General features: G+C 46.0%; 1 protein-coding gene across 4 annotated transcripts in view; it reads right to left on the bottom strand.

Moving 5' to 3' along the window:
- The window catches only part of ATP2A1 (ATPase sarcoplasmic/endoplasmic reticulum Ca2+ transporting 1), a 31192-nt gene extending 4744 nt beyond the window's left edge, over positions 1-26448 (bottom strand). The window contains exons 1-20 of one of the 4 annotated variants that reach the window (XM_083708036.1): positions 25813-26448; positions 24411-24428; positions 23189-23271; positions 20266-20370; positions 19521-19659; positions 12694-12774; positions 12028-12113; positions 10494-10791; positions 8994-9160; positions 8807-8895; positions 7897-7999; positions 6926-7057; positions 5815-5940; positions 5292-5510; positions 4246-4581; positions 2951-3171; positions 2523-2725; positions 1285-1370; positions 1033-1166; positions 612-729 (exon numbers count right to left, since the gene is read on the bottom strand). In XM_083708036.1, coding sequence (XP_083564162.1) covers positions 612-729; positions 1033-1166; positions 1285-1370; positions 2523-2725; positions 2951-3171; positions 4246-4581; positions 5292-5510; positions 5815-5940; positions 6926-7057; positions 7897-7999; positions 8807-8895; positions 8994-9160; positions 10494-10791; positions 12028-12113; positions 12694-12774; positions 19521-19659; positions 20266-20370; positions 23189-23271; positions 24411-24428; positions 25813-25930 — 2862 coding nt within the window. In that variant the 5' untranslated portion in view covers positions 25931-26448. Of the gene's footprint in view, positions 1-611; positions 730-1032; positions 1167-1284; positions 1371-2522; positions 2726-2950; positions 3172-4245; positions 4582-5291; positions 5511-5814; positions 5941-6925; positions 7058-7896; positions 8000-8806; positions 8896-8993; positions 9161-10493; positions 10792-12027; positions 12114-12693; positions 12775-19520; positions 19660-20265; positions 20371-23188; positions 23272-24410; positions 24429-25808 lie in introns of all 4 variants that reach the window. The other 3 variants (XM_083708037.1, XM_083708039.1, XM_083708038.1) reach the window with 3 other exon arrangements.
- Positions 26449-26850: the final 402 nt, after the last annotated feature.

The following is a 26850-nucleotide window of genomic DNA, read 5'->3' as shown; positions in this document are numbered from 1 at the left end:
AACATGTATAAGGCAAAATTGAACACAAAAAATGTGTATATTTGGAGAAATTCACCTTAAAATGATGAATTTTCATGAGGATTTAAAAAAATCATAAATGGGTGTGAAAATGTAAAGAACAACAATCCAGACCCCTAAAAATTAGCTATCATGGGCTGGGTCCAGACTAACAGTGCAATCCTAACCTTGTCTACTCAGAAGGAAGCCCTACTGAATACAATGGGGCTTACTCTCAGGTAAGAAGAGTTAGAACTGAAGCCTTTGCCACCATCGAAATCCGTGGGAGAAGTTACTCATGATGCCTTAACTCAAGTGCTGTTTTCTATGGAAACTAAGTGCAACTAATAAACAGTGGAATCCTATACCAGTCTGCTCAAAAGTAAGTGTCATAGATTTAAGCGGGGGTTGCTCTCCCAATTTTAAGCATGAAGGGCAAACAGTTCTATATCACCAAACACAGCACAATGCCAGTGCTTTTCAACGTAACCTTTCACACAATTATCTGCCAGCGATCAAAGAATGAGCAATCGGGTGGTGATGAGAAGGCATAGAGGAAGTGAACTGATCCTGAAGTTGGCAAGGAAGTCAAGCTGTGCTTGAACAACACTTACTGGCAGAGGGTCAACGTAGAGGATGACAAAGTGCAGAGACATGGAGAGGCAGATGGATCCCAGAAGCCAGATATTCACCCAGGGGGGCATCCGAACCAAGGACTGGTTCTCTGACAGGCTGTGTAGGACAGAGAAGCAGGGTGAAGTTACCATGGGGCGGGAGACAGGGAAAACCCAACACTTAAGTCATCAGTCAAAATAAATCAATAGACACTGGTTCTTTAAAGATCAGCCAATTGCTGGCTCTTCTGTATGCAAGATGTCATTTTTTTCGAGATGAATGGAATCACAGTCCTGGAACCACAGCCCTGGCCAGGAAGCAGGGTATCTGGGGATGAGACTAGGGAGGGTGCCTCTGAAGAACCTCCAAGGCAGCGCTATGTGAGTAATGCTGAAGATTGACTCTCACGGGCACGCTTACCTGTTGAGCGCATTGCACATCTCAATGGTGACCAGGACGGACAAAGCCATGGTCATTGGGACAGAGGACTCAAAGATCTCACATTCCAAACCTTCAAAGTCAGGGTTGTGTTCTGTGCACTGCATGAAATGAGACTGGGGGACAGAAGGAGAAAGCGGGGAAGAGGATTAAAACAGGGCATGTTGTAGAATACCACCAATCTTGCCACCCCGCAGTTCACTTCCAGTGGAGCAGCCAGAAGTTCAAGCTCACCAACTGGTAGTAGGTCACGGCAGGTCCGTCTTCAGCGTACAGGAACCACCAAGCGGCGGCACCAACAGTGGCAGCTCCGACATACCCTGCAGGCAGGTGTCAAAAGGAAACGTTAGCATAAACGAAGAAGAGGGCAAACCTTCCCCCCCAAAAAAACAACTGCCCTCCAAGAGCAGCCTGCAGGGGAACTGAAATGGAGAGGGTTGTGGCCGAATGCGGATTGCAAAAGAAGCTGTGCTCCTTTGGATTATTAGGTGCCCTCAATATGGATTACAGGTTCAGGTTTCAGAAACTGACTCAGCCGCATGTAAAGGGGCAGCCCGGTTTGCACTGTTCCTGCTTGACCAAGCAGTAGAGCATTGGGAGATCTGTTAGGGCTCCCACCTCGGGCACCGAGAACGGTACAGATTTCTGAGTTAAGGTTATAGTTATTCCATGTAGGCAGGGCCAAATTTAGGTCTGATGAGGCCCTAAGTTCTGAAGGTAATGGGGCCCTTTATAAGTAAGTGAAATATTTAATTTAATTGTAATATTTATATATAGTATTATAGTAGCAAGTGGGGGTAATAGGGAACTGTACTAGTATATAGGCCTACTAAATAATAAAGATGAATGTTTTTCTAAAATAATTTTATAATGGGATCAAAATAAATAAATTATGTATTACATGAAATCAGTCAGTAGGCATAAGACCTAGACCCTTAGTCTATGCTGCCTGATCACCAGTCTACAAGCACTCTTTAATATTAGATAATGGTCAGGAGTCCCTTTACATTTGCAACAGCTTGACCTACATTCAACTGTGCTGCACTGCAGTCTGCATGCTACATGTTGCCATGCAACCGGTCCATGCAGAATGTAGGCACCCTATATATAGAAATGAGCAAACCAGTGATATTTTAGGGAGCAGGCTAGCAGGTGGGGCCCATTACTTACATCATAGGGGCCTACGCAGCACAAAACATTCTTGCTGTATGTAGGTTTTATTTTATTTGGTGTTTATCTTATATTTGGAAATGTACATCCAGGATTTTTTTTCCTGTGAATTTTTTGGGGGACCCCAAGAGAGTGGGGCCCTAAGCTATAGCTTGTTTAGCTTATACGTAAATTCAGCACTGCACATAGGTAGGACTCGGTGAGAGAGTACAGGATTTGTATACAGGAGCGAAAACTAGGGATGCAGGATGTCCGCATTCTGGATTAAGAGAGCAGGGCCCCAGAGAGAAAAAAATTGTTACCTCCAATGGCCAAGTAGCGGAAGAAGAGCCAGCCACTGATCAGGGGCTCCTTGGGGCTGCGAGGGGGCCTGTTCATGATGTCCAGATCGGGGGGGTTAAAGCCTAAGGCGGTGGCTGGGAGCCCGTCAGTCACCAAGTTCACCCACAGCAGCTGCACAGGGATCAAGGCTTCAGGGAGACCCAGAGCTGCGGTGAGGAAGATACTGCAAGGGGAAGAAGAGAGAAACAAAAAGTGAGGAGAGAGGAAGCCCTTGTGAAGCAGTGGTGCCATGTGAAGCTGCCAGGGGGCAGGCCGGCCTGACCACAATTATCATGCTATCGGACCCTCTCAGCCCTTCTGCTGAGCCTAGTCAGCATGGCGGCAGGGCTTGCCTAATGAAGGCTTCGTGAAGGGGATTTCAAGGGCATGAGGGAGGGGGATCCCTTACCAGACGACCTCACCCACGTTGGAGGAGATGAGGTAGCGGATAAATTGTTTCATGTTGTTGTAGATGGCCCGGCCCTCCTCAACGGCGGACACAATGGTGGAGAAGTTGTCGTCTGCCAGCACCATTTCTGAGGCGGTCTTGGCTACAGCAGTGCCAGAGCCCATGGCAATACCAATCTCAGCCTTCTTCAGAGCTGGGGCATCATTTACACCGTCACCGGTCTACCAGGAGGAAGCGGAAAGAGACAGGGAGTCAACCGAGGCAGAGGGGATCAAATGCAGCAGCCTAGCTGGGGAGATTTCATTTCCAAGGCCAGAAAAACCTTGCACTTTTGCACGAAAGATATCACGAAGGATATCATAGAGCTGGGGAAGGGGCAAGCAGAAGTGAACAGGGACCTTTTCTAAGAGGAAAGCACAAAGCATTTGGGTCTCTCTGGCTGGGGAGGAGGGCTTCATACTAGTTTATAAAATTGTGAATGGTTTAGAGACAACGAAGAGAGAGATTTTCTCTCTCCACTAGAACCCGGGGTCAAGCAATGAAAGGGGAAGAGTTTCAGGACATGGAATGCATTTCTTGCAAGATGCAGTGATGGCCACTAGCTTGCATGAAGAAAGGCCATAGCTCAGCCTTGTTTACAAAACGCTCCGGGTTCTATCCCTGGCATATCCAGGTAAGGCTGTGAAGGACTCTTGTTCGAAACTCTGGTAAGCATCTGCCTTTCAGTGCCTACAGCACTGAGCTAGGTGGAGGAATGGACTGGCTTAGGATATGGCAGCTTTGGATAATGGTTTTCAAACCAGTCATGTGCATGGAAAACAGGTCAATAAGGGGCTGGATGGTGGATAATAAATGGAACCTCCTCATCCCTGAAGAAGCTGGGAAGCAACAGTCAGGGGAAGATGGCTGCATCCAGGCTTTGCTGGTGCAGCATCTGGCTGGCCACTGTATATGGGATGGGATCTTTGGTCTAATGCAGAAAGGCCATGAGGAGTGAAACTGAGGGTCACAGAGGTATTTTATCCATATGTGTGTACACTGCAGTAGAGGAGGAAATAGACACCCATGTCCACCATCATATGTAATGGTTGCCTACATGTCTGTTTCTTGGCAGCGAATTCCCATCATATGCATTCTGTATAACAGACACTTCCATGGGCAATATTCACGCATGATGATATGCACAGGTATACATTATTTCCCTCCGTACCCTCAAGACAGGTGTTGCTGGCTACAAGCCCTCTGTTGCCTTTCCAACCATCCTCCCACCCTGCCATTGCCGTCCGTCTATTCACCATGGCTGTGATTTCATCAAAACCCTGCAAGAACTCCACAATCTTGGACTTGTGCGTCGGCTCAACACGAGCGAAACAGCAGGCTCTCTTGCAGGCTTCCCGCTGCTCGCTTAAGGGCAAGTCGTCAAACTCACGGCCGGTGTAGGCCCTGCCAGACACGTTCTCATCCTCTTTGAAGATACCAATGCGGCGGCAGATGGCAATGGCTGTGCCTTTGTTGTCGCCTGTGATCATGATGACGCGGATGCCGGCTTCACGGCACAGCTGGATGGAGCCCATCACCTCCTTGCGGGGTGGGTCCAACATGCCTACGCAGCCCACAAAGGTCAGGTCCATCTGTGGAAGGGAGATGTCTCAGAATAGGCTCTGAAAGCAGTGGACAAAAGCTCACAGCCCGTCTGATCGCTATAAGGACTAATCTGCAGCACTTCAACAGCCAGTGAATGAAAAAGAAAAGTTTCAACTCTCCCAGTGTTGAGATCAACTGTCGCTGAATGGTTGCCGGGTTGGACTTTGGGGAGAAGCCACAACTACAAAGCTTACTGGGTGACCATGGGCCGGTCGCACTCCCTCAGCCTGACCCACTTCACAAGGGGTGAAGTCATGTGTGGGGTCATGTGCACCACCATGAGCAAATTGAAGAAAGGTTGGGGCAATTTTTTAAAAATACAAAAATTATCTGCCTGAGTGCCTAGAGGTGCTCTTTATTCACCTTAAGTAAATGGTTATTCTCCTAAAATTTGTGTTAGAAGTGGTACTGAGGTCTAAGTCCTGCCAAGGCATTTTAAGACACTGTAAATATTAACGTACCAAATTCAGTACTGCACACATTTCCCCTAAAATCCAACAGAATCCATAATTGGGAATGTTGTGCAGACAACCACAACAATGCAGCCTGAAACAGGAGGATATATGTTCACATTTTTTTTGGAAAGAAGAATAATTGGCTTGAGGGAATCCATTCCCTGAATTCCTTTCAGCTCTTCACCTTAACTCTGCACTCCATCCTCCCTGTCACTCGCCACGCGATTTGCCCTCAGGGTTACCTCATAGTCAGCGAATTTGGTGGAGTCCTCAAGGACCATGTCTTCCCTCTTTGGGGGGGTGTCACGGGTGGCCAGGGCCAAGCAGCGGAGGGTGTCCCTTCCTGTGCCCCACTCCTTGATGACTCCCATGATGTGCTCCTTGACGATGGGGGTGAGGGGAACGCGGGTGGTGCCCACACGGACATAGTTGCAACGGTCTATCACACCCTCAGGGGCACCCTGTACGTGAGAAAGAAGTAAAAACAAATATTGTGACTTGAGGGGAAAGCGAGCTGGGTGGCAAACGGTATTTCTGACCAGGTACTAGAGCTTTTATATGCAAGTTCTGGAAAAGAAGTTCCCAAACTGTGGTCCGTGGACCATCAATGGTCCTTGAGTTTCAATCAGGTGTCCATCCCATGTCTATATGGATTTGCAGGATTAAATGTAGTAGACAAACATCTGAGCCGGGGCCAAAGGTGGGAATGCCTTCGTTCCCTGGTTGCTATGGAGATGGGACACAGTCAAACGGGGTGCTGCTGACCTTGACAAACATCTTGTTTCCGACAGCAGCTCGGGAAGCTTTTGCTGGGGAGCAGTAAACAGACATGGACTTTCGGTCGCGGGAAAACTCCAGGGTGAATTCTTTCTTCATGAGTTGTTTGATCACCTGGGGAAATGGAGGAGAAAGGGAAGGGGGAGGGAATGGGTTAAAACCTGCTCGACATTGCCAGGACACACAGCACAAAGTGAAGCTATGGAAGTTGCCTTCACAAGAGTAGCTCCAAAAGAAGACTAGACAAATTTGTGGAAGAGAAGGCAATCGACAACTACAAACTACAGGAGCTGGGAGTAAATTCACTTCTTACTAAGGTATTAGAAAGAATCTTGTAAAGGAAGGAAGGAAGGAAGGAAGGAAGGAAGGAGAGAGAGAGAGAGAGAGAGAGAGAGAGAGAGAGAGAAGAAAGAAAGAAAGAAAGAAAGAAAGAAAGAAAGAAAGAAAGAGACAGAGAGAGAGAAAGAAATTTACATTAAAATGATAACCTACCTAATTTGCACTTTCAAAAACAATACACAATCTGAAACACAGCCATCCTTTGAAATTGACACTTCTTCAATGCTACAGATAGGTAGCCGTGTTGGTCTGCCATAGTCAAAACAAAACAAAAAATTCCTTCCAGTAGCACCTTAAAGACCAACTAAGTCAGTTCTTGGTATGAGCTTTCGTGTGCATGCACATGAAAGTGTATCTGAAGAAGTGTGCATGCACACGAAAGCTTATACCAAGAACTGACTTAGTTGGTCTTTAAGGTGCTACTGGAAGGAATTTTTTTTTTTTGTTTCTTCAATGCTGTTCTTCAGCCAAGTAATGTGTATAAATCATACTAGGGTAAAGTGTGCATTGAAACAAACACATATGTGAAACAAAAATGAAAACTGCATCATAAAAATGTGCATATTGGTCAAAAATGCCTCCAAAGATGTGTATATTAGGAGAAATTCAAACTAAAATGCTGAGGAATTTTCATGAGGACTTTAAGAAAAACCACAAACTGTGGAGGCATGGAATTTAAGACTGGAAGAATGAGAGAGAAACCAAAAGAGAAGCAACGCAGGGCCCTGAAGAGAGGCCACCCTCAGCAGACAATACTTACAGCGTTGCAAGCGTTGGCACGCTCCACTTTGGAGAGGCTGCGCACATCTGTGTTGAAGACGTTCATCTTCTCAACCAAGCAGGTAAGGGCAGTTTCGGTGGCTTCACCCACCTTCTCATATACACCTTTGGACTGGGGTGGGAGGGAGAAAATGAACAGAATAAGATGAGAGTTAGACACTTGGGCATAGCCAAGAGCTGCAGAGATTCTGACAAAATAATGAACCTGAATGAAAATATCCCACATTGGGATTAAAACACATTGCAGAACATCAATGATAAAAACGTAGTTGTATACCACCATGATGTTTTCCCTCCAGGTGGTGGTATATAAATACATGGATTAATTTTTAAAAAATCAGTATGTGGGTGGCGAGGTGTGGGTGGGGAAGGGAGAGGGCAGTAAAATTTGTGCCCACCAGCCTAAAAAGTAGCCCACATTTCCCCAAGTACAATAAAGTAGCAGCCTCATCACTGTGGGCACTCTTACACTTAAACTGGTTTAAGAGTCCTTTGCTCCTGTCAGAGGAATGCTTGGTGTTGAATTTGGCATCTTTTCAATGTCAAATGAAAATCACTTTATTTACCCACTTTAATTAATCATCTTTTAAACCTATGCAGTCTGTTTGCTGTAATCAACCTGAATTTAGTTCGTAATTTTGTTTTTATGCTTACTCTGTTGGTGCTGGTTTTATTATTGTAATGATGATTAATAGTAGTTTTTTATTTTTTAAAAAAATCATTATTTTATTACTGTTTTACATTGTGTAAGTTCCTCTCGAAGCTTTCAGGTCGAAGAGTGCCTATTTAATTTTATTAATCAATATCTATCAGAAACTTCTCATTGCCCTCACCGAACTACAATTCCCATAATTCTTTGGGGGAAGCCATCACTGTTAATAAACAATGAAGCATCCAAAACTGAAGGCAATTGTTGGAAGGCTGGATGTGAACCAAGAGAGAAGCATTCACCTCATTGAAATCCAGAGAGGAGTCATTGCAAAGGGCACAGATAGTAGCCAGTTCAACGAGCCCATCATACTGCCCAGCCTTGACTGGCTTATCATTCTTCATACTGCATGTGCGAGAGAGAAAGGAATTGAAGGACAAAAAAAAGTAAGTGACAGCACAAAAACAAACAGCAGAGAGGTGAACTGTGGGTTACTGGTGTCACAGCTTCCCCAGCCCTGGGCTATAGGGTGATCATAATGCTAGGAGGCCAATGAGCAAAAATTGAGGTACTGTATTTCTTTCGGTGTGAGGTTAAGAGTTAGAAATAAGATTCAGACAGTTTTACAATTAGATTGTATGTGTGTGCTTGGTTTGTAATTTGCCATTCCTTCAAACAACTCATAGCACTATCTGCTTCCAAGGTGGTTTCGTGGGCTGCCCCACAGATCTGCCTTAGCTTCAGAAATGAAGCAGAAATGGGATGGAGGCATCTTTAGACTGTGCCACATATGGGAGAAGCAAGAGAAAGGATTGGGAGTCAAGCTCTCGGGAGAGTTACCCAATTATCCAAAGTGACGCACTAGGGCATGGATAGGCAAACTAAGGCCCGAGGGCCAAATCCGGCCCAATTGACTTCTAAATCCGCCCCACGAACGGTCTGGGAATCAGCGTGTTTTTTACATAAGTAGAATGTGTCCTTTTATTTAAAATGCATCTCTGGGTTATTTGTGGGACATAGGAATTTGTTCATTTTTCTTCTTCAAAATATAGTCCGCCCCCCAACAAAGTCTGAGGGACAGTGGACCGGCCCCCTGCTGAAAAAGTTTGCTGACCTCTGCACTAGGGTTTTAAATGTGTCTCACCCCCCCCCTTTCAGGGTGTTGGATTAAGAAAACTGTTTAGGGTTGGGGTTTCTTTAGGAGTCACTCACACTTCTCCTTCGGGGGCATAGGTGGAACCAGTAATAGAGAATTCGTTCAGAGAGCATATATCTCCATCAACTTTGTCAATGACAAACATCTGCAAAGAGAAGGAGAAAGAAGAGGCAGGGTCAAGGCGACTAACGTGGGCAGGAGGCGCTTCGTGACAAAAGTGCCGGCCTCAAGCTGCCCCCTCACCTTGCAAACAGACATTTGGTTGGTGGTGAGGGTGCCAGTCTTATCAGAGCAGATGACCGATGTGCAGCCCAAGGTCTCCACGGAGGGCAGGCTTCTGACGATGGCATTCTTCTTGGCCATACGGCGAGTGCCCAGGGCTAAGCAGGTGGTGATGACGGCAGGAAGGCCTGAGGAGGAGGAGGAGGAAGAGGAGGCGAAAGGGAAAGGTTAGCCGTAGGAATGGGCGAAGCATTCAAGCAGCTGCCATCCATTTGCTGGCTTTGGTTTCAGATACTCTCGGCTGCCTCCACCCCCTTCAGCTCCGACTGCCCACCACACTACCTCTTGTGCAGATTTATTCATTTAATAATATTTTGGGTAAACCACCCAAAAAAGCAGTGTACAACAGTACAAATCAGCATTAAAGCATGGGCAGAGCAATCCAAACCCCCTATACATCAGATGGTGTGGGGAGAGAATTTGTGGTGGAAGCCCTTTACCCAGCTCTGCCGATTCAGCTGGTCTCCTGTCAGCTGCTGAAGCATATGTATGCCCTGAAATGGGTCATTCTCAAGGTGGAGCAGGGGTGGGACTGAGCTGACTCTGGACCCACTAAATCTGGGTGAGTCTCAAACCTGTCAGGCGATAACACTGAATCTGGATAGGGCCCGATCATCCTGCCCCTCCACTTCCACTGTGGCTGCCGATATATAATGCATTTTCCTGTTATTTTTAATAATGCATGCATGGTAATGCACACTTCACCCTAGTATATTCATTTTGTGATATACTGCTTGACTGGAGAACTGCATTGCAAATTGCAGAGAAGTGGGAATTTGGAAGAATGTCTGTGTGTTTGCTTTGGGAAGTGTGAACTAGGTAGGTTCACCATTAAACACAAACTGAATTGAATTTTTCTCCAGCTCCTAGCCACGGACTAGCCATTCATAAACTAGCAGCACAAGGCAGCTCCTATATCCTTTTTGCAAATGAGGAAATGCATGTTAAATGTCTGACTGCAAATTACATCAAGATATAATGCAGAAGTTCATTCAACTTCCGTTTTGTTGAAGAAATGCCACACAATCCTTTGGCGCAGGTAAGCTGAAAACTGTTTAGCCCACGCAAGGAAGGAATGATGGGTGGCTGTAGCCATTTTTTGTTGTCCATCCTGTTAGTACATCAGCAGTGTCTTCAAATAACTTTTTTAGAATGGCTTTTTCACACCATATTGTTCAGGGTGCAGGTGGTTAATTAAAAAACGATGCTTGTAATATTACTCCTTTGCTTTTATCTCTAACTTTGGCTCCTTTTTGTAAAACCTCTGGATAACATGTCCACAGTTCAGCATACAAGACAGTTAGCAAAGCAAAATGCACCCAACCAACAGCAACTGAAGATAGAAAAATAAAACCCCCAAAATATGATGACGGCAAGAGCTATTTTTAAAGGAAGGAACCGACTGGCCCTCTTTAGCCCCACAACAGGTGGATGTGGGAAACTGGAATGGCCTCAGCTGACCTTCTGGGATGGCAGCCACAGCGAGGGCCACAGCGATCTTGAAGTAGTAGATGGCGCCGCGGATCCAGGAGCCACCATGGACGGGGTCGTTGAAGTGCCCGATGTTGATGAGCCAGACAGCCACGCAGATGAGGGAGATGACCTTGGACAGCTGCTCGCCAAACTCGTCCAGCTTCTGCTGCAGGGGAGTCTTCTCTTGTTCGGTGGCCGCCATCTCATCACGGATCTTGCCAATCTCGGTGCCCACACCTGTGGCGATGACGATGCCAACAGCCTTGCCTGCACCGATGTTGGTACCCTGCAGGGAGGTGGAGGATGAAGCGGGGGTGGGGGGGTGGGGAGGGAGCAAAGATCAGTGGGAAAGAAGGAGAGGGACACTCTACAAACATGCTGGAAGAAAAGATATAGTGGAGGGAAATGGGGCTAAAGGAGGCTGTGGGACCTGCGCAGTTTTGCAATTCTGCCTGTGCAGAATCAACGTCCTGAGAGCCTAGGCCAGGGGCCAGCAAACTTTTTCAGCAGGGGGCCAGTCCACTGTCCCTCAGACCTTGTGGAGGGCCAGATTAAATTTTTTTTTGGGGGGGGGAATGAACAAATTCCTATGCTCCACAAATAACCCAGAGATGCATTTCAAATAAAAGCACACATTCTACTCATGTAAAAACACGCTGATTCCTGGACCATTTGCAGGCCAGATTTAGAAGGCGATTGGGCCCGATCCGGCCCCCGGGCCTTAGTTTGCCTACCCATGGCCTAGGCTAAATAAGATGTCTAGTCCTTTAAGACTGTGAAGTGCATGTCTATTCTGGAAACCTATTCCATTTCAATCCCACATTTGGTGTCAAGGCTTTTTCCCAAGAACTGCACTTTGGTGAAATGCAGGGATTTCTGTTAGACATCTTGAGAGCCACCTCCTTGCCTGTCTCGTAACAGTAACTCCCAAGACAGTATCTCCCATGCACTGTGTAACTCCTTTTTTTCTGCTCCCATTGAGTAACAGAAGCAAAATAAATTTATTTAAATTAGGTACGTATATGCAAAAGTACTTAATATGCATAATTACTCTGCTTGCAAGATTGCAGGTCACTTTGGTTGTGCCTCGTCTCCTCTGTAATGTGGAACTGGGGGTGGGGTGAGCATGGCATGCAATCATATTAACATTTCCACTTTTTCTTACTGGCTGCTGCTTGAGGCAGTGGGGGATATGATATTATGACCCTGCCAGTACTAGGGAGACACATGAAAGCCACAGGCATCTACTCTTGCCTTCTCTCTGATTTTCTCCAGCGACCTATAGATGAAAAGGGTGTGATGTAATCTCACTGCATTAGCCTTACCAGTTCTGTTTCATTGGCAGTGCTTGAGAGGGTGGGAAATGCAAATACAGTGATGTCACATCACACCCACACCCCACTCCCCACGACACATTATTGGGGAGATGCATTTCAGTGGTGCCCATGAGTCCCCCCAAAACATTGACATTGGACCTGTGTGTGGGCAAGGTTAGGTCATCAGCCCTGTCAGTCACACTCACAGAGAACAGCATGTTCTTCTTGTCCTGGTTCACAGCACGGGGATCTGGGACAGGGTCAGTGTGTTTGATCACGGAAACAGACTCGCCTGGTTGGGGTCAAGAAACAGTTAAATTGTCAAGGAGGGACCATGGTGGACTAAGTGGGTACAGGCAAGACGTATTGCATAAACACATGTCCCATGGGGAAGACACACACATGCACTTTTCAGTGGGTAAATGCCAGACAGGAAGGAGAGCTTAACCCTTCCTCAACTCCTTTTCCACTGAATTCTATCTTACCCACTGCTTTCTTTCCATGGAGCTCACTACCCCCTGCAAATATTCTCTGTAGTCCCACTGACCCACTCACTGAAAGGAGCCTCAAGACATGTCTATTTTCCCAGGTCTTCTCTTGCTTGTTGAGATTTTAAACTACATTCTCGCTACTTCTTAAGTGCCTAACAAGGCATTTTACAATATGTTATTATATTATATTTATATTATATTAGTTGCTTTTCACACAAGTGAGACGTAAAATTAGCCATGAGAAAATTCTGCCCAGAAGGTAAACAATTAAAATAAACAGGCCCATGAGGAAAAGGAAAGCAGGGAGGGAGAAAGCTAAAGAAACGGTAATATCAGTAATAATAATACGATTATGAACATTGACAGCAGCATCTACCATACCTGTCAGAATGGACTGGTCCACACGCAGAGTGGTGGATTTGATGGAAATGATGCGAATATCAGCCGGGACTTTGTCACCGACTGGAGAGGGAAAGAGAAAGAAAGAAAGAAAGAAAGAAAGAAAGAAAGAAAGAAAGAAAGAAAGAAAGAAAGAAAAGATTTATGAGTTCTAGTCACCGATAGATAATTGTTCATTTATTTCTTTTTAACTGTTAGCTGCTCTGAACATCTTCACTGAAGGGAAAAAAGCAAGGGTAAAAATTTAACATAAAGAAATACAGTAAAAAATAAATCATAGACTGTGAGGGTAGAACACACTACTATATTGTGCCATAAGGAAACTGCTAGAGTGCCTCAAGAAATAAAGTGAACAATGGGAGGCCAAATGATGCATCCCACAGAGGAGGCTGCTCATTCTGTCTCTGCATGAATCTCTGGCCAAATATGCCTGCAGTAAGAAGGGCCAAAGAAGGGTAAGAAGAGGTGGGCCTCAAGAGCCCTGTGAAGAGAGTGCAGAGAGGAAAATGAGGGTACGTCAGAAAACCAGGGGGGTGGCTAGCCACTGGAGGGCAGTAGAGGATAGTAGACACTGAAGGCACGGCCAGTCAGGGTCACCAAAATGGGCCAAAAGAAAACAGACCAATACTGACTTGGATTAGACAGAGAGGGTCCCCCCCCACCCAAAAAGAAAATGGTTTCAATGAAGGATCACTGCTCAGGAGGTACTGTACTCCTGCGACAAGCTCTGAATGAATGTAACGGCCAATGTCTTAATATGTTTTAAATTAGCAGTTACGGTTTTAACTTATATATTTTAGCTGTTTTATATCTGAATTATTTATCGTGTATCAGTTTAATTTTAGTCTATTTATATCTGTATGCTCTCTGTTGTTGTATATGTTTGCACTCTGGTCAAGGACCGAAATAAATTGATTCCTGTTCATTGTACTCCTCCCAGTTTTAACTCCAGTAAATGGGTTTTCTATTGTTTGAAAAACCTGTAACAGCTGTTTTCAATAGATTTAACACAGATAGGCAAATATCTGTGTATTATCATTATTTATTTATTTATTTTATTTGTATAACACCATTTATACGTAGATCTCAGGGCAGTTCACAGCATAAAATCACAATATAAAAAACAGAAAACATATAATATAAACAAAAACAACCCAATATTTCCCCTTGTGTAAACCCTTGGAAAGTGAATCCTCTGCTAGTTCCGGCTCTCTTAAAAACCGTAGTCCGTCTGCAGTTAAAGTCAGGCCTAGTTCACACAAAAACCAGAGGAGATGGCAGGACATAAGCAACTTTCGAAGTGCTACAAACCCTTCCAAGCTACAATTTTTTAATCTACAAAATATTTTTGGAAATGTTTGCGCAAATTCGAGTGTAAACTTCCACATTTCAAAGTCCACAGTTTACATAAACAAAATCTGGTGCAGTTTGCATTTATTTAGGTTAAGGCAACAGGGTTCATTTTTGTATGACATTTTATTTTACACACACACACCCCGGCATGTCTTCATATTGATTTCGGATTGTTCCACCCATTAACTCAGAGGGTAGCCAACATGGTGCCCTCCAGTTATTGTTGGACTACAATTCCCATCATCCCTGACTATTGGTTATGCTAGCTGGGGAACCACCCACGCTTTCCCTGCTTTAACTAATTTAGTATTACATGCAGTTTATCATTACATATTTACCCTGCCATTCCCCCAAGAAGCGCAGAGAAGCATAATTGGTTCTCCCCTCAATCATTTTACCCCCACAGCAACCCTGTGAAGTTGCTTGGACAGAGAGATGTTGACCAGTGCAAGGACACCCAGGGAGCTCCATGGCTGAGTCCTTGCCTAGCACTCTAACTCAGCCTTTGCCAAACTGATGTCTTCTAGACATTTTGGGCTATAACCCATCAGTGCCAGGCATCACGGCTGGCTGGGGTTGAAAGGAGTTTGGGTTCAAGACATCTGGAAGGCACTAGGTCAGAGAAGGCTGCTTTGGCCAACCCTAACTTTTGAAGTTCTCTAGGAAACCTGTCTTTGAACAACAACACAAGTGGCAAAAGCAAATGCAGTCGATTCCAGTGAACTGGTTAGAATCAGAGCCCATTTACGGTATCCATTACGAAGAAGAAGAAGAAGAAGAAGAAGAAGAAGAAGAAGAAGAAGAAGAAGAAGAAGAAGAAGAAATAATATGTCTACTCAAAACCAGTACACTGAAATACATTGTTATTTGGCTGTGCTGTATTTTGATCCTGTAATCTAGATGAGCCACAATGAAGAGTTCTCCCTATGTTCATCACACCCACTGAGCATTTGCCTCTTCTCTGTGCCTCAGATTAAAACAAATCACTTGCCACCTCTACCACATGGACAAGGCTGCGTCCCTATCCCAAATATCTCTCTCCCTCCCCTTCTCCCCGGCCCCCTCCAAGTTCTCCCATGACCAAGTTATTTATGAGGTAACATATAACCATATGCCATTCTAAAGTGGTTTATATGATCTTCTGTCAAGTTACCTGGCACTTGGTTATACTGCATAAGGGCTGCATACATACTGCACATTCAAAGCACACTTAAAGCACACCCTCCTTGCAAAGAATCTTGGGGACTATAGTTTACCCCTAGCAGAGCACCCTTAACAAACTACATTTCCCAGGAATATTTTTGGAGGGGGGGGGCGAATGAACTTTAAATGTATGATGCATTCACAGCCAAGGAGCCTAACAGAGCAATCCAAACCATGTTTGCTTGGGACTATGCCCTAGTAAAATGGGTTTATCACAGCCTAAACAGGGGAATATTGTAGGAAGGGGGTACCCTCATAAATGCCTGGTTTGGGGAGACTTGAGGGTGGCCACTGCCTCCCAAAAATAGGGCAAAAGAGCAGAAGAGAACACGGATTGAGTTAAAATGTGTGTGTGCTACTTTAGATGTATAGATGCATTAATATCATTTGAATAGAAATGCATACAAAGTGGGGAAGACTGCCTCCCAATGACCAGGGTGCCTGCATGCTCAGCTTCCTTGCTGTCTAGATTGCCCAGGCATCTCCTGTTCTGATGGCTCTGAAATCAGACTTGACAGGCTTTCAAATGGAGGACTGACCTCTGAAAAAAAAGACCCAAAGCCACCCTAGGGGAATTGTTCAATGGTGGCGATGAGGATATATTGTAGGTGCCCTCAAGACCAAAGAGTGCAGGCCGGAGCAGATGGGGACGAGCTTTTTGCCCTAGCAGTACCCCAGAGGCAGCACCCGCAGAGGCTTTCCCCTCCGCCTGCCCCCTTCCTCCACCTGACAAGGCACGGTAACCCTAGATGTCCCCATGCACCCCAGCTCGCTTTTCCACAAGCGCATTAAGTGTCTCTCTCGCTCCCTCCTTGCCTGCCTCATCACATTCCCCAGGCATCGCCAGCTGCCTGCCGCTGTCCATACAAGGTGAAGCCGGTTGCTGGGCACCATCCACTGCCCCGTTGCCTTCTCTCCTTCAAGGAGATGGAGAGGTCACGGGTGCCCTGACAGGGAGGAGGAGGAGGACTTCAGGCCAGGCCAGGCTGGGAGAGAGAGGTGGTGGCAGGAGACCACGGATTTCTGCATCCCCAAAGGTGATGCTAAAACTGCTCAGCCAGCAGTGTTTAAAATATACATATAAATAAATCAGGCGAGCTTGCGAAGGTTGGCACAAAGCAACCTTCTCGGAATTATCTCTTCCTTAAATCCCTCTGGAGCACAAGGCAGCCCCTGGCTTCTCTTTTGCAAAGTATAATATTAACTCTGTGGAATTCCTTCCCGCTGAAATATTGTGACGTGGCCAGGTGCAAAGGAAGGCAGGGCTTGAATGGGACTTAGGCCAGGTGGGAACGTATCGTGAAAGGAATGAGAGAAGTTGCACTGGCTGGAATTCCCACTTCTATGTGACTCTTAAGAAGACGCAAGAGCCTCGTCCTCTTCCTTTGCATCGTGCCGTGGCCCAAATCACGTGGCTTTAAAAAAAGGGGGGGGGGTAAAACCATGGAGGATAAAATAGTCATAGCTAAGAAGAGAGCCTCCATGTTCAGAAGTAGTTTACCTGAGAAATCCTATGCTATAGAAAAACGACAGGGAAGGTGATGATAAATTGTAAGAAGGAAAGCATTTAATAAATAAATCTAATAAAATAAGTAATAAATTGAGGACAGGCGGCGACAAATTAAGAAGTATTAGAGACAGACCTCTGCCCCTATTTCCCAAACAGAAGGAAGCATTTGTCAGAACTTTTCAGAATTTATTTTGAATGACTTCCGGTTTCAATGGAAAATGCTTTGTTAGGTGTGTGTTTATATAAATAATATTTGTTGTTTTATTTTATATCTATGTAACCCTTATAATTTTATCTATATCTAAGAGGGGCTTTATCCTCCTTCGCATTGCCTCAAAGAGGACCCAAATTTACAAAGCCGTCCCTTTAAAAAGACACAAAAATGTCCAGTAAGGAAGAATGAGGCCTCATATTTAGGGTGGCTATTTGCATACTGCCAAAAAAAGCATCACACACAAACACACAAGAAAGGACAAAAGTGGCCACTGCTGCACAATATTTGCATATGCTAATTTGTGTCTAGACGAAACACTTCACACTGCTATAATTTAAACAGATATACAACACAACTCTCCATAGCAGGGGAGTCTATGACCAAATGACCTGTGTTCCGGCTCAGCCTGCTATCCAGGTGTACTAACTGTGGATGGGCAACTTCCAAGGTTCTCTAAACAGAAGACTTCTTCAAACAGAAGATCATCCTCTGTAAAGACTAATGGCCACCCTCCCCTACTGTGGGTAGAGAGAGAAAGAGGCAGCACAAACCTGGGGGGACGGGGCTTCAAGAAGCATATCACACATACAACGCAAGGCAAGGGGGGGGGCAAATTCTGGGGGAGCCTGTCCCAAGCACCCAGTGAAGGATTACAGCAAGTGTATGTGTTTGTGTGTGGGTGCCCTTTATATTTTGGAGACAGTTGTGCAACTGGCCCTGTGTGAGTAAATGATCTTTGAATTAAATTAATGCAGACCAAAGGGAGGGGACAGCTTGGCGGCTGGCCCAGCTTTGGGGACAGCTGTTGCCCAGTAAGTGCAGCTGAAGGGGATTCCTCAGGTCTCTGTTTTCACTGCTCCACCTCCAGGCTGCACCCACCGTGGGGACTGTCTGTTCCCAAAACATCCCCTCTGCCTCCACTCCAGGGTCAAGACAGGCCAAGCCCAAGGAGTAAACAAGCTACATGATGGAGGGATAGGCATGATGGGGTGGGTGGCAGGTGGGGTGAGGGGTGAGGGTGAGCCACAAAGACTTTGCTGAAGCAGCATCTCCAGTGCTCCCTGAGGGCTTGGGGTTGGAGGAGGGCATTATCCGACCCCACAGGGAACGGGCAACACTCCCCTTTGGATTCTGGGTAATGGCCACTCCAAACCAGCACCACACAACTGGGGTGAGGAGACACTGGGTTGGGGATTTTCTGCCTGGTACAAGAGATCACTGAAGTGGGAGATTGATAGAAGTAGCCCCCACCCAAAATATGGAAATAGGAAGGGAACAGAAGGAGAAATCAGTGCTTGCAAGTGGTCATTATGAAAGACCGCCTGATGTTTGCTGCAACAGAATATGACAGGAAGAACTCAAAACGGCACAGGAGAATTTTCCAACTATAAGAATCCAAATATGGACACTGAAAAAAGAAACTTCACATCTTGAAACTCAGAACTTGTGTCTATGATTTGCCCTAATCCAGGCCTTGTTGACATTTACCCAATTGATTTTATAAACCCAAAACTAGGGAGAGGGTGTCTGACCCTTGATACCTTCCCTAGGCACATGCCCAATCCTGACATCTCACTTTAATTTTCTCTCCTGGGGCTGAAGCCTCTTCACCTTCACTTATTTCAGCTGCAGGAAGTCATTTCTTGCCATGCTACCAAAAGTGATCCTGCACCTATTAGAAGAAAGTTACCCTCTGCCCAAGGCTAAACACCACACCACAAATGTTTAATCTAATTGTCACTCTCTAAGTCCATCACTATTCTGGCTGATACAGAGAGTCCAAACTGTACAACATGTACGTACAACATTCACACCAACCTTCGCTTCAGTTTAATAAACCATTTGTAACTTTTAAGTCTAGCAGTGGAGATGTGGGGGCACTAAGACTTCTCTTTACAAGGGATTGCCTGTCCCTAATCCAGAACTGTTTGCTCATGTGGATGCTTACAGAGAAAAGCTCATGTCATCTCCTTCCCAAGGTGCCTTTGGCCACCATAGAGAAGACTACATCCACTCTAGGAAGCTGGGATGTCACCCTCTGACTTCATTACCCATGAGCCTACTTGTGGGGAAAATACTCCAGTCCATAAAGAGGGTATGAAGCATAGAGAAGCAAGGTGTGCTCTCCTAGATGTCCTTTACAGGAACAGATAAGGCTGCTTTGACCTCTCTTTTTGTGAATGCGGCCATTTTTAATCCCACCCCAACCAAGTTTGTCTTTTAAATTGGAGAGCTTGTGCTGTATGGACCACTGTGACTAAGGGATTTAAGTGACACTTGCAACATACATTTAAAGCTTATGTCTTCCCCACAAAGAATCCTGGGAACTATAGTTTGTTAAGAGCACTGGAGATTATAGCTCTGTGGGGGCGGCTAATTACATTTCAATGTGCTTCAAATATATGGCATGGGTGTGACCTTAAAGGCTGTGAAAGATACCCATGCTGTCCCAAAATCTCTTTACTCTATGTCTAGTCTGCTTCACCCTGAAGCAATCACTTTCATTCCTTGCCTCGGTCCGGGACTTACCTGCCACCTCTGCGATGTCACCAGGAACCATCTCCCTGGCCTTTATTCTCTGTACAGACTTCCTGTCAGACCGATACACCTTGCCCATCTCAGGCTCATACTCTTTTAGAGCCTCAATGGCGTTCTCAGCATTCCTCTCCTGAAAGTAGAAGAGACGCAACAGCCATAGTTAATATCCTCTCTGGAGGCAATGCTTTGACACTCACAACCACACACCAAATGACTGGGCTACCCAAAAAGCAATAAAAGAAGCAGAAACACAGCAGTTTGGGCTACTTTGGTGGGTAATAATAATTTTAAAAAATTGTGTTGCTTTATCCTGCTTCCTAAGTCCTTGTGGGTCCTTTGCCCCACCTCCTGCTTGTAGCTTTCCCATTCTCTCCTTAGGCTTTGCAGTACAGCAGGGGAAGCTGTGGCTCTCCATAGATGTTGTTGGGTCTCCCATCAGCCCTAGTCGGCCTGGTGAAAGGCCAGGGAAGCTGGGAGCTGTGGCCCCAGCCCACTCTTTCAGTACAGTGAAAACAATACTGACCGAGCCACTGGTAATTATGTGTGCGAAGCCCTTTGAGACACTATGCAAATGATAGATAGATAGATAGATAGATAGATAGATAGATAGATAGATAAATTTATTGTCATTGTCCGTATATACACAGTATACACAACAACGAAAATCAAACACCCGAGACCGGATTCACATACACATTCGCAAATGCTGATTTTGCATGGTTGTTGGTTTGTTTACCTGCCATACTCCAACAATGGCGTTGGCGATCAGGATCAGCAAGATGACAAATGGTTCCACGAAAGCTGTGACAGTCTCCTCGCCTTCCTCAAACCAGGCCAGCACCTGCCAAAAAAAGAGAGGCACATGCTTAGAACTGGGGGAGCGGGACCTTCAGCCTCCATCTTGCGCAGGCATAGCTCTCACTCATTTCCACGGTTAGGAATCCTGGCTCATCCTTCGCCCTCCCCTCCCTTATCCTTCTGGGATCGCATTTGCCTTTTGATTCCTCTTGACATTTGGAATCTTGAGACAGCTGAACCCTGCCTGCACTTTGCATGTGTACAAGATGAAGCGTGTAAGTTGATCCCATGAAACCCGAGAACTCCGGTGCAAAGGGCTCCTGCTTGTCTGTGTGTGTGTGTGTGTGTGTGTGTGCGCAAGCCTATGGATGTTGTGTAATTGTGTGGGCAGCTGCAAGTGTGCAACTGTATGCACAGCTTCAAGATGTGAAGAAAACACATTTCCCAAGTGCAAATGAAATGTTCCAGTCTGACCCAGGTCTACGCCGCCCCCTGCTGGAGGGAGCTGCTCTCTTTCTCTCTCCGTGTGTGTTTGTTACGTAAACACAACATGGGTATTAGGGTTTGCACACTTGCAAGGGTAGTGTGGGATGCAACCCATCTGCTCCTCTTGTGTCCTGGATACACCATGGAGACAACAGTTGCCAGAGGGGTGATATTCAATCAGCATGCTATTGTAAATTGAGTTAAAATCTCCCAGCCAGTTTTGGAATCTCCATATTTAACATTACCAAAGAATAAATGAAATCGCAGAAATGTAGTGCTGGAAGGGATTCCCAGGGTCATCTAATCCAACCCCTTGGTTTAGCCAGAATCTCGTTTCTTGTCATCTGAATCCATTAGTTCGGGTCCTGCCCTCTGGAGTAGCAGAAAACAAACTTGCTCCGTAAACAACAGGTTGCTTTTTTCTGTTTGTTTCCAGTTCCAAATATTTGCAATACAAAAGGAGCCCACCTTTTACTATGTTTATTCTTGAAATAACCACAGTATTAGAAACCAAGTTGTCTGAAATGCAAATTGCCAAGAATCCAAATGTTCCTAGGTTGGCTTGCGTGTTTAATGCTTAATTAAGTTTCCAGAGGGTAAAAACTTAAAGTCAAGCTGCAGAAAAGGAAATAAAGACTAGACCTGGGATCCTTCATCTGAAAGAGGGGTGAGTATGTAAGGGTTCATACACACTTCTGCTTGTCCTGTGCCTAGAAAGCACAGGTCCAGGCAGTTTTCTGCTTGACCCAGGCGGTCCAAGTGTTTTCGTCCCTTGTTCCGCTCCTTTCCCAGGAAAAACCTGCTATTTAGTGCTAAATCAGAGAATCAGATGTCAAGTTCATTTTGCCATTTGCTATGATTGACTGAGTGCTAAAGAGCAGTTTTCCCCGGGGGTGGGGGGAAGCAGAGGGATGAGGAAGTGTGGATAAGCCTAAGAGATAGGAAAATATCACAACTTGTTCTCTCTCCAGCTTGCCATGTACAACCATAGCAAAGATTCTTTGGCCATTTTGGCTGGCCGGGTCTGATGGCAGCTGGAGTCCAGCAACACTTGGGAGACTGTAGCTTCTATAGGTTCACCAGAGTCTATACAAGATACTGTTGTCTCTCTCCAGAATCCCTGTAATACAGCACACTAATTGGTGATTTGCAAGAGAGAGGGAATGAGAGAATTATTAGTTGCTGGATCACAGCAAGCCTGGTCACAAATGCCTTCTTCTCCTTGGTCAAGAAGATGCCAGGTATCCTAGGTTTTCTGAGGAGCAGTGAGGTGAAGGGGCTCAGGCTACCTGAGAACTAGGCCGTTAACGGTGACCTTTACAGCGACCTCTTGGTGCCGAGCCAGGCCATGTGCTCTTCCAGAAATTAGTATCACGGCCCAAGGTGGCTGCATCTCAAGTGTCAAGGAACCGGGCAGCGAGGCAAGTTGTGGAGAGGCAAGATGAGGGGAGGGAAGCGTCCATTTCTGTCGCTTCCATTTTGTAGTTATGGTGGGAGTGGAAGCAGGGCAGTTGGCAAAGAGGTTTTGGAGCTGGTTGGCGAGCTCCCCCATTAATGTGAGGGAACTCATTTTCTACATACAGGAGCCTAAAGGCCAAGTTATCCCCATGCCCTATTGCCAGGTTCAGTTTATTTACTAATTTGGATGGATACAGAAGTACGGTATATAATTTGAGAGATACACCTGCTGTGAAAGCACAATCACTACATTTTCGCCTAGACAACCTTCTCTACAATCTACTCTCTTGGGATGAGTTCAGGGAAAATTGGTTCTACGGATTCATAGCAGAAGCTAGCCATGCACAGTCCCGATTGAATGGAATCTAGTATATCTCTAACCCCTAAGCATGAAGGGAAGACAGTCTTTTGAACCAGTGCACAATGCAACCTGTCTAAAGCATTGTGCAGTCAGAGAGGGCAGCTGGGGGGGGGGGGACCCTACAATGCCCTGACTTGGATGTGTACATCTGGAAACACTTTACATTTAAATAGTGGTGAGGAAAGATAAACTCTCCAGATGTTCAGATGTTTCTTTAACATTACTTCACGCATACCGTGTGCCATACTATAGAATATGTTCCAAAACTGAGCCTTGAGTCATATTAGGTCCCAGTGAATGCTTCCAGTGATTGATGATGCAGCGTATCAATATGGCAGCAAAGCTTCTCAGCACACCAACTACAGGCATTGGTACACATCAGCCATTGACTCTAAAGGAAACTGGTTCATCTCTTGCCTAGGATGTGTCTCCTTTCGACTGTTTCCCTCCATGTGCCCCCAAACCACTCGCCTCTCCTTCCCAATGCTGGCTGTATTTCAAAGGCCCTTCTCTGAGTAACCCAAATTTCTTCACCCACAAGGCTACAGTCACTTACAAAGGAGATGCAAGCTGCGAGTAGTAGGATTCTGACAAGCAAGTCTTCAAATTGTTCCACCACCAGCTCCCAAATGGTTTTGCCTGACAAGCAAGAAAGGGAGGTGTTAAAGGATCAGAGGTCACAAAAATACCAGTTTCTGAGGGCAGTTAGCTAGAAAGGGATTGGGGAGGGCACCTGAAATGACGTATGTTTGCCATGAAAGATGGATTCTCTATGATAGGTTTCGAGCAAAACCTAGTCAGGGAGGTCTAGGTGAGCTATAAGCCCCCCAGGTGCTTTTTTCCTGAGAGCTCATCCACATTTCCACTTGTGCCATGCTTAGAAAGCACAGGTCCAATCGGTTTTCCTCTTGCCCCACTCCATTCCAAGGGAAAAGCCACTCTTTAGCGCTAAATCGGAGTAAATGTCAATCCAGAAAATACTGAATTGCCATTTGTTCCAATTGAGCAGATAAGAGGAAATATGGATACTCCCTGAGTGTCTAACTATGCATTAACAAATGCCTGACAGAGAACAAGCCACTTCAGGAAGGGAACTTGGGGCTAAGAAGTGATGGTTGGTGCTTAACATCTCTGCTGTTTCTCTCCAGATCGCCTCCTCCAAGTTGATTTTTCTCCCTCCAGAGCAATGTTCACCCCCTTTCCCATAAGTGAAAGGAAGAAATCAACTCTCTTCTTGTAAGTGGCCCCACAACCCCCATTGCTGGCTCAGCAACACCTCAAAGGCTGGTCTATACCCAACCCTCTTTTCTTAAGGCAAGTGTATGGTCTGTCTGGTAGGATAGCCAGGTGCCATAGGCTTGGGCAAGAAGAAGCCTGTGAATGGAGCCTGGGAGATTGTCAATGGAGCCTGGTGGGCTATGGGTGAGGCCTAGTAGCTGTTTAGGGGATGAACTTTTTTGTGCTTGGTGTCTCAGGCTGAAATTTGATGGGAAGGGTAAGCTGAAGAGAATGGGAAAACCTTTCAGGGCAAGCAAAAAAAAAAAAAAAAAAAAAAAAGCCCCATTGATTATAGTTCCCAATCTTGAGATTTGCTTTGGAAAACCGGAAAGATGGCTAAAGGTTTAAAACTTAAAGCCAAAAATAGAGACCTGGCAGCCATAATTGCTGCTTTACAAAGTCAGCAGAGAGAATTTGAGCCAGGTAAGATCAGGGTACAATGGGGCTTCCTATGTCCTAACACTTCCCAACACCTTTCCACACCAGTATTAGGGACTCACCTTCTTCAGCTGGGAGTTCTGTGGGGGAGAGAGAGAGAGAGAGAGAGAGAGAGAGAGAGAGAGAGAGAGAGAGGCGGGTTAGGGTTGTGTTTTATTATGACTTTGTGGACTGGATTGTCAGGCAAAGGTGGAGACAGAGAAGAAAGGCTCTGTGGTTAAGTTAAAGAGGCTGGCTTCTCACATGGAGTTGAAGGTTAATATCACAGATCAGAACTGAACAGTTAGAAACAAGCCATGGGGTCATGATTAGGACTATAGAACTGATTGTGAGGCAGACACAGGTTAATTGTGAGGTGGACATGGGTCTCAGCTACAGACAGCAAAGGGGCCTTCTACCAAAATTAAGGTTATGGGCTATAGTTTTGAAAGAAGCCATTGGGCCAGAGCTGCTGCCGCAGAATTAAGTTGGGTGTGAGATGCCCCTTGTTAGCAGGACTCCACAAGGAGTTGCAGCCAGTTGCATACTCATGTGCATAACACAATATAGTGGAATAGGTACACACTCACAGCAACCCCACCTTATCATATCTGTGCCATGTACTTGTGTCCTGTAACCCCCCCCCCCTCAATTCCCTTCCCTAAAAGTTAAGACTTGGATGCTAGAGGATATCATGCATGGGGAAACAGGGAGGAATACATTGTCCTTGTTGCTTAACTGTCTGCATCTTCAGCAGGATACTACTACCCCCTGCAAAAACAAACAAACAAAAAAGCCTCCCCTCTTCATATTGACACCCTTCCCAATAAACCACTACCATTTCACTTAACTGCTAAACTCATATTCCCCAAGGACATCACCCCCTCCCCAGTTACCCTGCATCCAGCCAGCCTGTCCCTTAGCGGCTGTGGAATATCAACCCCCCGCCCCACAAGGCAACCTCCCGGCTGCTCCTACAAGTTGCCCATCAGCAATTTTAATATCTGTTTCATACCAAAGGGAATTACTGGGTTATTCTTAGCAAAGCAGCAGCTGCCCTGTCCCCAGCCTGGCTACCTCCCCCCATCCTAATAATCTTCAGTGCTCTTCTCCTTTGCTTTTGCCTCCATCCCTGTTCGCCTTCCATTGCCTACTTAATTGGGCTTTTCCTTCCCTTCCTCTGCCTATGTAACAATTCTTCTTTGGCATGTACTGAAACCCCACCATTCCACCTCCTCTGTGTGTGTGCATCCGCCCTTTTTGTCTAGAAGCCATGGCTCTGCATCCATCCACCGCTCCATCTCTTGCCCGATCATCCTTGGCTTTCCTTTGGTTCTCATATCCGTATTTAGGTGGCCATCCTTTCAGCTGCATCCTTCCATCCTTCCATGCATCTCCCTCCCTCCCTCCCTCTGCCCTTCTCTTCATCCTGGCACCTTGACGTGTGGGTACCAACATGGTCCTATATCTCAGGCAGCCACTCACCATTGTATCCGTATTTCTCCAGGTGCTTCTTCACCTGCTCGGGAGAGAGGCCTGAATGCTCATTCACTCCAAAGTAAGCCAAGCACTCCTCCCCTGTTTTGGCGTGGGCGTTTTCCATCGTTGCCCAACCACAGCTGCCCCGTTGCTGTGTGAAAAGGTCTCCTCTCTTGCTGTCGGCTCGGCCTGCTTCTTCGACCCCCCTGACTTGTGCGGTCACTCGTGCCCCCTTTTGAGTTCCTTCTCCTTCTCAACAGACCATGGTCCTTGGCACACGGTATCCAACGATGGAGGGAAAGCCCACACGACCCGTCCTCGCACAGAAGCCTTCACCGAGCTCGGAGGCTGGCACACGTCCTTATGAGGCAGACCGGGGCCCAGATCCCCGGACATTGTCGGTGGGCCCCCATTGGGTGACTGGTGCTGACATCACCTCAGCCACCAACTCACATATGGCCTTCTGCGGAGAGAAGGTATTTTTTGCTGACTTGAGAGGGAGAAGCCAGGAGGGTGGTTGGCTTGGCTTGGCGGGGTGGGGGGGGAGAGTAGGGGAGAGGAGGCCGGGTGTCCACAGACCCATGTGTCACTCAAATGTTCGCCTGTTCCTTGCAAGAGATCTCACCCTAGCCTCCCCCTCCTGCCTCTAGCAGATTTAGGGTTTATTTCTGTCACTTGTCGTCTATAATGAAGACACACAGAGGACTGGGTTGCCCTCGCTCCCATATATGCTATTAGATCAATCTGCTTGCCGTGTCTTCTTCATTTGCGCAGAATTAAATGTTACACAATTACTCAAACATGCTTATGCCTGTATGCGTATAAAAATGTGTATACGTGTTTTGAAACATTCTTTTTATTTTCTGTATCAGAGCAATAGCCCGTCTACCTCGGGATGCAGTTTCTGACCATGACCAATCAGATATTCTACGTCCTGTCATTTATCTTCAGTATCTGTTACTTGAGGTGTGTGGCTTCTAAGCATGGTTGCTGTGTCTCTGGCCATTGTAGCTAGTAACCACAGGTCTTCCACCAATATATAAT

This window comes from Podarcis gaigeae (genome assembly GCF_964106915.1).
Source record: "Podarcis gaigeae genome assembly, chromosome: 13".
Classification (NCBI taxonomy): Eukaryota; Metazoa; Chordata; class Lepidosauria; order Squamata; family Lacertidae; genus Podarcis; species Podarcis gaigeae.
This window is presented reverse-complemented; position numbering and strand designations above follow the sequence as displayed.